Source organism: Cariama cristata, unplaced genomic scaffold, assembly GCF_000690535.1.
Source record: "Cariama cristata isolate BGI_N322 unplaced genomic scaffold, ASM69053v1 scaffold3716, whole genome shotgun sequence".
Lineage (NCBI taxonomy): Eukaryota > Metazoa > Chordata > Aves > Cariamiformes > Cariamidae > Cariama > Cariama cristata.
This window is the reverse complement of record NW_009620197.1, coordinates 14,916-25,385: the sequence shown is the minus strand read 5'-3', so window position 1 is coordinate 25,385 and position 10,470 is coordinate 14,916. Positions and strand designations below refer to the sequence as shown.

At 46.3% G+C, this 10,470-nt stretch overlaps 1 protein-coding gene across 2 annotated transcripts; it reads right to left on the bottom strand.

The window, feature by feature from the left end:
• Window positions 1–253: 253 nt before the first annotated feature.
• Window positions 254–9,505, bottom strand: FOXJ2 (forkhead box J2). Of its 2 annotated transcripts, none has more exons than XM_009701513.1 (10): window positions 9,166–9,505; window positions 8,561–8,635; window positions 6,526–6,594; window positions 6,015–6,155; window positions 5,375–5,573; window positions 3,154–3,480; window positions 2,653–2,754; window positions 1,981–2,181; window positions 1,103–1,201; window positions 254–520 (listed from the first exon to the last, which is right to left on the bottom strand). In XM_009701513.1, the coding sequence occupies exons 1-10, from the start codon at window positions 9,496–9,498 to the stop codon at window positions 432–434; spliced, it is 1,635 nt and encodes a 544-aa protein (XP_009699815.1). In that variant the 5' UTR covers window positions 9,499–9,505; the 3' UTR covers window positions 254–431. The 2 variants fall into 2 exon arrangements, with proteins under 2 accessions (XP_009699815.1, XP_009699816.1); XM_009701514.1 differs by having other exon boundaries at window positions 5,375–5,570; window positions 9,166–9,498.
• Between the last annotated feature and the right edge of the window lie 965 nt (window positions 9,506–10,470).

Genomic DNA, 10,470 nt, shown 5'->3' with positions numbered 1-10,470 from the left:
GAAAGAGGGATTGTTAAACGCAAAATGACGGAGGCAGAGAAAGATGCACTCGAGGATTCAGCCTTCCGAGGTCTTTTCGTGGCACCAAGGACCCATCTTTCCGCCCTCCACAGGGCACCACGCAACACGAAAGAGCCGATCTGATGCGTCCGAGGCCACCAGAGGAGGGGGAGGGCTGTGCTCAATTATTGGTAATAATAATAATAATAATAACAATAATAATAAACAAAAGAAGAAAAAGAAGATAAAACAGGACGCAAGGAAGGATTATCTTCGGCAGCATCTTGCGGTGGCTTCTCTGGCAGAGATAGAGAATATATATCTATATACAGGCAAGGCAGGGGGTGAGGGTGGTGCTAGCACCATTGACCCCATGTCCCCCTCCCCTCCCGCGTCCTTCACAAAGGACGGGCTATCAAGTCTGTAACTCGCTAGGTGATCAAGTCCCAGTCGAAATCATCGGGGATTTCCTCATTGGCGCCTGGAGGAGGCCCTGGAGGCCGAGGGACCAGATGGTGAGCTGAGCCAAAAACAAGAAAAGAAGAGAAAGGAAAGAGAACAGTTAGAATAAAAAATGTCACGCTTTTTCCACAGCGGGCCCTCAGGCAAAAGAAAGCGTGAGAGATTTGAGCTCTCTCCCTTCCAGCAGTCTAACAGGCAGAACACTACCAGTATGAATTTCTCCATCAGACAGCACCTGCCAATATCTGTAGGTGGTTTGCTGTGAAATTCTCCACAGTGGCTTCTACAGAGGTGAAGTTTCAGCCTCCTTAACTTTCCTTACGGCTGACTGCTGATAGAGCACAAAGGACTTCATCAACAAAAGCTTCTCATGTAAAGTTGCCTTCAAGCAACCAGCTGAGGGAGAGGCTGAGCTAGAAGACTATTTACGTGAAGGCAAAGGAAACAGGCCACTGAAATCCTAAACCTTGCCAGAGCTATGGCAGAGCCCTAAATGGAGGGGGTCCCTTGCAGTCCAGGCTCCCTCTCTACCCTCAGTGCTCCGTTTCATTAGCAAGCACTTTGGAAGAGATGCACAAAGGGCTCAGGAACCGGTTCTTTAATGTTCATTGGTATAATATGCCTTCATGTCACCCCTTACCTGGGCGATTATATCCCGGAGAGTCCTGGGTAGAAATCTGGTACATAGGAGACGGCCCAGAGAAGAGATGGGGAGGCTGAGGCTGACCATAGGAGTTGACTGTGCAAGGAAAGGAATAAAAAAAATAAAACAAACAAACAAACAAAAAAACCTGTTAACGTTCTGGTCAGCTGTCCTGGCCCTGACTGGGTGGCAGCTCAGCCACAGAGCAACTCACTCAGACCCACGGGATACTGAGGGGACGTTCAGCTGTTGGGTCCTAACTGCAAGCTATAGCTTGGTCAGGGATCTCGTTCTTGGAACCAGCAGGAGTTTCTCTATTATTGTAAAAGAACATTTTCATCCAGAAACACCACGAGCTGGCTCAATATCATCCATTCAGGTCAGTACTAGATGACACACACCATCACAGTTCTATCAAGACCCTGACATCCTCTGTGCTCTCCTCAGCGTGCATCCTCCTACTCCTTGTCCAGTCAGAATTCCTCCAACGTGGAGGCAAGAGCTTTCTTTAGGGCTCCTACAGCTCCTGCCACCTTGAATAGCGGCCTCTCTACCTTGCCATTCCTTTCTGTTGGTCACCTACAAAAAACACCACCCCCTTCTCCTTTCATGGATTTACCTTTTAAAACGTATTTCTGCCTGGAGAGGTTGCCTGTCAGTGGTATGCATCATGTAATAAAGGTCTGCCTAGGCCACAGACACAGGACATCCTAATTCTTTAAAGCCAGAGGAAGCTGAGTTGCTACAAACAGCTCTGACAGCCGATAGTCCCAAGCTGCTCGGTGCTACATTGCCTGGCGAGGCTGTAAGTAGTTTAGGAGATTCACAGAATTGGGCCTTCATTTACACATCATTTTAGTCTCCCTCCTAATTACCTTGGTTCATGGATTGCTCCTGTTTGCCACTGTTCAGGGCACAAGAATCAGAGATTCGGGGGGGCTGCTGCGGGCCAACCAGATGAGGGAGCTGACCAGTCTGGGTGAGGAAGTGATTAAGGGAGTCACAGAGGTTGGCAATATGGTGTTGATCCAGCGTCCAGTTCTTCCGCTCAGCCTGGCGCAGACTCTCCATCAGCTCTGCAGGGGACAAAGGAGAATGTCAAAGACAGCGCTCACGCTGTGCTCTTCCCTGCAAAAACTTTCTGTCTTCTACCCCTAAATCCTACCTTCTCCCCACAAACCCAATTTCATCGCTTCGAACCTGTCACCAAACTCCTGGAGAGCTCCGTATCTAGGATACTGTCTCACTGACTCAGGTAGGGGAGGGGAAGAGTAGGAGGGAAAAATCTCAAGTTAGCTTTCTGACATACTTTTATGAATTAATTCCCCCTGTCCCGAATTCCCGCAGTGTTCAAGTGCTTCACGGTCTTTAACAGAACCCATAAAGTAGGACACCTCATTTTACAAATGGAAGAGCTGAGTCACTGAGAAACCCATGGACTTGACACGGTTACACTGAAAAAAAAGATGTAGGCACAGCACTCGCATATTCTAGACTGCAGCCCTAGTCACTGAGTCACTAGACCTAGTCACTAGGCCAACACTGACCTGAGAATTGGGAGTGCTCAATGCTAGACCAGTTCAGCCGGTTTACCATCTTGAAGCTTTCCTTCAGGGAATCAATGTTGGAGCACCAATCAGGGGGAAATGCTGGAATGAAATGGGGACAAGATTATTTCAATACAGACTGCCCTTTCCCTCCATCCCTTAATATAAAACTATTGGCCCCTCTTCACCAAAGAGCCTGATCCTAGAATAGCTAGAAATCTTTCCTCCCTTGGAAGGCTGGGGATGGTGCTTCCATTTTTGTTTACCCCCTGACTTTGTCCTGCATCCCTGAACAGAATCCCAAACCCAGGGTGGGTGCATCCTCCTTTCCTTCAGTAAGGAAGCAATTTCCCTCTCAGATCTCAATCGTAACTAGCTTTCACCTTTTTTCCACACACAACAGAGGTGCTACTGAGGGAAAGCTCGCTTGGGGAATTTCTGTCTGGGTTCTCCTCGCTGTTCCCTTGTCCCCAGCTGTTCTTTCCATCGCCCCTGACTCACCAAAGCCAGCATTGTTGATTGAAGCCTGTGACTGCTGCTGCTGCTGGTGCTGATGTGGCTGCTGCTGTGGGTGGGAGTGCGGGTGATGTTGTTGATGCTGGTGGTAGCCTCCATGCTGCATCGGGGGTGGGTGCATGGACATCACTGGTGGAGGGCCGTAACCTTCACCACCCTGCTGCTTTCCCCCTTGGGATGGGCAACCCTCTGGGGTTGGAGTGTGGAGCGGGGGAGCAGCACCCACTGAGGAGGGGCCTTGCTGCTGCTGCTGCTGGTACATGTAGTAGTTGTGGTTGGAGGGCTGCATGTCACCAAGGAGAGAAGAGAAACCTACCGAGTCAAAGAAAGAGGAGGGAGCTTTAAGAGCTGCCTGGATCGGAGCTCTGCTTAAATTATCCATCTCTAATTTCACACTGCTCACCCCCTGCTATTTAGGAAGCTTTCGGAGTGCCCTCTGCAGGCTGCCAACAACGGTCACCTGCGCAGTTATGCCCTCACTGGGCTCCAGGTTCTGTTCAAAACAAAAGGCTCTACAACAAAGCCCCAGCAGGATTTAAATTTCTAGTACAGAGTTAGGCACTTAAGTTCCTCCCTGGATGTTTCCTAGATTTACCAAAGTAACCCATGCTCTCTCCTGGAACGTCATGCACGTGTTGTTTTCCTAGAAATGACCATGAAGCAAACTTAAAGAACAAAACATTTAGAAAACAGATAACTTGGTAAATCTGACTTGCTGCTTCCAAAAGCTTCCTTCAGTTCCCATCTTACATGCAGCTTGGTCATGAACCTTCACAATTTTTCTCACCCAGATCATGAGAGAGCACACGTTCTACTGCTTTTGTACACAGAGCACACTGCACGCGTCAGGGCTCTTTTATTACTTTCATTCCTCCTGACTCACTGGGTGTGTCATTTCTACCCTCCTATATCAAGCACCCCCTATGTGCAAGAGCATCAGGTGTTCTCCATTCTCCCCCACATCAGGAGCTCAGCGTATCTCTTGTGTCTGCTTCCCCAGTTCGTTCTCCCCTTACCTTGTGGAACCTCCGGAAAAAAAAAAACCCACAGTGAAATGCGTTACATGCCACTAACCTGAGCTACTCATTTCTTACTTGGAGTGCCCTTACTTGACCATCTGCAAGCAAGCCTCGGTTTTTCATTAGATCCAAAATCGACCCTTAGAGCATCCTACTGCTGCAATGGGGCAAAAGGATGAATACTGCCATCCTGACTTAAAAGTTGCCCACAAAATTTCTCAAAAAATGCAAGTTTTCCTAGACTACCTTACAGCTGAAGGCTTGGCAGGGGCGGGGAACAAAAACCAGACTGCTGCTAAGCTTTTACAGAGGCACACGCCGAGTCAAGGTTCTTCTCCACATTTTTGTAGCTTGCTCACACAACAGGCTCCTACTAGGAATCTCAAGTGCCAGCAGGATGAAAGCAGTAAAAGTAATAAATTTTTATTTCACTACAAGCTGCAAGTTCAGGAGGGTCCTCCTAGAGTAGCAAACTTTGCCTGCACTGTATGATGGCTGACAGCATAGATGAGAGGCTCATCTAATAATATATTCCTTTGTACACCAGGCTAATATTTAGAAGAGTGTTTAAAGGCAGGAACAACAGCTGTAGATTTTCCTGAAGTGTTTTCCACGGACATCCCATCTCATCCCTACAGTGGTTCTGCCCTCTCGTGGCTGCTTCCTCAATCCCAGAAATGCAAGCTATGAAGGGAGTTGCAGGCGCTGTCTTCCGCACCCTCAATCCACAAAGCTCAATTCTCCAAGGCCTTGTACAATCCTAGTTTTAACAGACCTGAGCAATGACGACTTTCCACTCTCCTTTTGGAAAGTGGAAACATGCAACAATCCCCTCCCTCTTACGGTTTCTAGCCTGACAGATTGTGAATACTTCTCCGACATGCTTTTCTTCAGGACTTCATTTCTCTTAAGCTTCTGCCATTTTAGTATTTGCTTTTGTATCAACACAAGGTATTTTTAAATCATTATCCTCTTTATTCTGAGAGAACCAGGGGAGTAATAGATAAAGGACATGCAGATTTCTTATCTGCTCCTGGCAGAACTAATTACAGCATGCCAAAGAAGGAAAGTCTGTTCACACAGGCTCCTAAACGAGGAAAGATCTGAGAGATACCAAGGATAGATCAGTGGACAAGACTGTGTGGGCAGATACCTGCCCACCCCACATGACGCACATAGTTACTCACCGTGCTGAGAGGAAGATGATTTCTCCAGCATGGATTTGTAGAGATTTCGGAAGGACCAGCTAAGATCCTGGAAGTTGATCTCAGAGTAGGAGAACTTGAAGTCATGATTGGCACTGTACAGCGGGGGTGGCACATCGCTCCCTTCACGGCCCTGCCCCCCTGCTACAGTAGAGGCAACATCCACAGGCCCTGCGCCCTGCTAAGGAAGGCAGAAGTAAGGCCTTGAGCTTGTCCTAGGTTTTGTAACTTGAGACAGGGATCCAGAGGCTAGACGCAGGTAGAATATGCACTGATATCCTGTATCCCTTAGCTCATCTCCCAACAAATGTTCCCATTTTCCTTGAGGAAAATCAACCACCACCCTCCCTCTGCAGCACACTGGCTCCAGCCTTTTCTTCAGCTGTCGAATACCATTATGCTTTTATCCTTATCCCCATCCAGCGCTTCGTTAAAATTCACTTCCTCCTTATTTTCCATCTCTGCAATTTCAGCTTCTTCCCTTCTTTTCATTTTTTGCCTGAATATCGCCGTTTTCACAATTCCCTCTCTTCTCACCACTTCGCTTTTCCATTCATGCACTCCTTCCCCTTTTGTTTTCCTCTTTCCCCACCCCGCTTCTATCCTTTTCCCTGCTGCTCACCTGGCTGTAGTTGGCAATGGGGGTGGTGCTCTGGAGCGAGAGCTGAGGGGTGGCCTCAGGTGGCAAAGAGGCTTCTGTGCTGACTGGAACAGCCCCTCGGGGGCTTTTACTTGCTTCTTGCTCTGGGGAGTCTTGTGGTATCTGCGGATGGGGAAAGAAAGAGAAAAGGAAAGGAGCAGAAATCAAAAACAGACGGAGAAGTGAAACTGCAGATGGGAAACCAGTTCCCCCGCTGTAGAAGTTCATGGCTTAAAAAAGAGGAGGGCTGGGCCTTAGTCACTGAAGAGTCAGGATAATGGACTTCAAACATGATTAACTTCGCTACTGAACAGCGGCACCAGCCGCCCATCAGCAGGGCACAGATGCTGGTTTATTCAGTCCTAGCCTTTGTCTCCCTGTCTGTACACCCTGCCCCCAAAACGATACCAGGGTCTGGTGCTGGAAGGACTCCTTGGAACAAGAAGGGAATTCCCCCTCCTGCTCCGTGCTGTCTGGAAAGAACACCACTCACGTCATCATCTGGAGGATGCCGCCTCTTGCGCGAGATATCTGGACACGTATCTATTGTCCAATAAGAGCCCTGGAAAAAAGACCCATTGGTGAATGCATGATTAAATCAGAGAGCTTCCCGACGCAGGGGGTCGCTGACTCAAGGAATGCAGCACCAACTAAACATTAGGACCACAAAGACCACCCTCCAGAACATCAGACAACCCAGACTTGGGTGTTGGAAAGAGATACCTCTCTTGCATTGGGCTGTATTGAACAATGAGGTACGATGCTGTTGGTGGAAGGCAGAATGCTCTACATCTCCATCGCTCCAAGACAGGACACCAAGAAGAGCAAAGGATGTTTTGATCCAAGCTAGGCCAATTCTTTTGGGCCTGCACATCCTCTTCAGTACCTTCCTCACAACATGAACTTGTTACTGACTGATGAGAACCAACTCAATGTTCAGACTGGGCAGACAGCTAGAAGGATCGCTCTTTTTCCATGCTTGCAAGGCTCCACTTTGAGTACTGTGCCCATCTGGGGGGTTCCCAGACAGACACTGACGCGTTAGAATGCACCCTGAGAGGGGCCACCATGAGGGTTAAGAATTAAAACACATGATGTACAAGCAGTTCACACAGAGAGATCTGTTTAGCCTGGACAAGAGAAGGCTAAGGGGATCCAACCACCTTAGAACCAAACCCTTCTCAAAAATGCACAGCACAAGAATAAGAGGCAACAAACACAAGTTACAGCAAGGGAAATCGCAATCAGATATAAAGAAAAATTTCTTCACAACGATGGTGGTGCAGCATTGGAACAAGTACCCAGTTGTGGTATCTCCACCCTTGGAGATACTCAAAACTCAAAGACCTCAACAACCCAACCTAATTGTCCCTGTCTGGGAGGGGGGGTGAGGGTGCGTGTTGACCTCCACAGGTCCCTTTCAACAGAAAATAGTCTATAATTATGTCTGTTGTTTTCTGAAGAAATATAAAGAGAACTCTAGAGTGTGACTTAGCTCATTTTAACCTCCAAGGGAAATGTGAATAATCAGTGACAAGCACAGGACAGGTTTTCATTATTAAACCAGCCCACCATGCCAATGAATACCTGCAACCATACACACCAAAGTCAGTTAGGATTTCCTGGAATAAGCCATATAATCAATGGTATTTTTAAGCAGTGATCTTCAAAGATATACTACTTCCATTTATAGACACCAACTGAGCACCACTTAGTCCTTTAAATATAACCTGAAATAAAAGGCCTGAGCAAGTGGCCCTTTCTGGTACCTTTAGGATGGAGAGGAGGAGACAATCTTCCTGTCTAAATACATAGCTTTTTGGTCCCATCATCTCCTTCTGCTTGTTTGTTTGCCTTTTTTTTTTAAACAGTAATAATACCTGTGTGCCAAGATGCCAAGTCTTGGTTTTGCTAGCAATTCCCCTTTACAATCTATATATACTAACAGAGCTTTATTAGCCCTTACTTAGTCAACAAATTCCTAAATTCTTGAGTTGTACTTGTAAATGATTTCTACAGATTTGAACTATCAGATGGTGACCTTTTTTTCACAACACCAAATGTTTTGCAGTCTAAATAGGTAGTCGTTCTGCTCTCACTTCCATGGATCTTGCCTTCATGAAACCCATGATGTCACGTCATAGTCCTGCCGTTCACCAGCAGCCACTACGGTCTTTCATAATAGAACAGGTTGGACTAGACCCACATTTTACACATAGAGATCAAGAAGAAAAAAGAAACAAAACTAATAAAAGTACATGCAACTCCATTTTTTCCTTCTTCCAGTATCTTTGAAGTCAACCGAAGATCACAGGTAAGAAAAATAATGGCTAAAACCATTAAGGCCCCTTTACAGGTTCCCTTTAAGTGAAGGCTTCTGTAGCCAAAGCACAGCAGTAAATCTTACTACTGCTTCCATTTTTGCCTACACTTTAGGTTTCAAATTCCAACCATGAGTTAGAAAGGGCAACCCCGGCTTATTCCCTGCAGTTTTAAATTGCTTGCCCAGGAGCATGCAGATTTCTTACCTTCCCAGGATCATCTCTCGGTCGCGGCACCTTCCGAAAACATTTATTCAGAGAGAGGTTATGACGAATAGAGTTCTGATGAGAGAGTAACAGATAGAGGTAAGTGCTACAACAAAAACATACAGCCTTCTGAGTATGCCTGGGAGTGGGTAGAAAAAAAAATAGGAGGATGGTGCATACTCAAAAGCCAAAGCTCACTACATACACCCAAATGGAGCAGAACAGAAGCTGTGGAAAGGAGAGGGATGGATTAGCATGAATAATATGGGGCTGAACCATCTATACATCTACAGAAAGTGTAATGAAAATAGTATCAGTGGGATGCAGAGGTTGGTAGTGACGTGGGGTTTGTGGGGGTTTTTTGGTTTGTTTTTCGTGGTTGGTGGTGGTGGGTTTTTTGCATGCTCCTTTTTAAGAGGCCACCACATACATAAAACAAAATTCACAGAGAAAAATGGGACTTCTGGCTCTGCATTTTCTCCAGTTGGTCAACTTGGTTTCACATCTGTCTTTTTATTTTGCACAGTGAGGATATTTTGCACGGAATTAAGAAAAGAAGTCTTGTAATTAGACAAAGAGGGTACTTCAGCGATGCAAGTCCTCACCTTCCAACCAATACCAGCATTTTTGTAGTAGGGAACGCTGTAGCAGATACAACGGTAGATCTCACTAAGCGTCATCTTCTTGGCAGGTGACGAGTTGATGGCATACGTGATCAAAGTGGCATAGCTGTAACGTGGCTTCCCGTCTTGGTGCACTGCGGCCTCATCCTTACTCAGGGTGGCATTGGGATCTGTTGGTGAGCCTGGGGGACACTTTCGGGCAGCCCCTGGAGGTCCTGCTTGTGAAGAACCCCCTAATTTTTCAATAGTAGCCCTTAAAGTGAGCTGTGGGAGCCAGTCTATGGAAGTGAGGCTGCTTTCCAGGTCAGAGGCCATAATGCTGGAAGCAGGAGTATCTGTGAGGAGAAAGGAGCAGAACGGGAACTCCTCAGATACAAACAAGGTGAATGCTAAGAACAGAAACATCCATTTGCATTCCTCCTCTGCTTCTCCCCCCCATCACAAATACCTGTGTGAAGATCACCCTACTTCATACACCTTATTCACAGACAGAATCATCCAAAAAGGCCTGTGACTGGGTCTCTGGGAGGACCACCCTCGCTCATAGGAGCTGGGACAGTGCCGACGGTAACATTGCTAGGACAGTCTTACCCAGAGCATCCCAACTGGCCCCAGGTAAAGAACTCAGATCTATTCAAAGGATGCGGAGCCTTTTCAGCAGCTGTATCGCATTCATTCCCGTACTACGTAAGCAATGTAACCTTGGGGCCCTTCACCAACATTACCTGTAATCCAGTAGGTTTACTGTGTCAGGTAAGAGGAAAATCATAGCTAAAAGGGAATACTCCTTCATGCCATACACAGACCACAATTTAATTAGATCATCTGGAAAAAGTCAGGACTATGACTATCTTAATTTGGGGGGAAATTAATTTGTCTCTAAGGACTAGCCTCTCTTTTTGCATCAGGTGACATTATAATGAATCCTATTCCTTTGAGCTAGGATTACATATCTCATTTTAAAACTCCAAGATCATGCATAATACTATATATAGATAATTACATCTACCATGCTGAGGTGGAACAGACTATATTAAGCTCATAATAGTTAAAGCTTTGCCTACCATAACCCATTTTTCCTAAATATATGTATCGTTTTATTGAATTAAATCTTGCTTAATTCACAATATAACAGGCAAGTATTTTCCCCAAATCTGAGACACAAGAAAAAAAACTTACTTGTCCCAAGTCACACAACAAGTTTGCCACAGGGTGGAAACAGACTCAGGATCCTTCCTCTCATAAATATTATATGTATTTCCCCTCATAAAAATAACACACACCTCT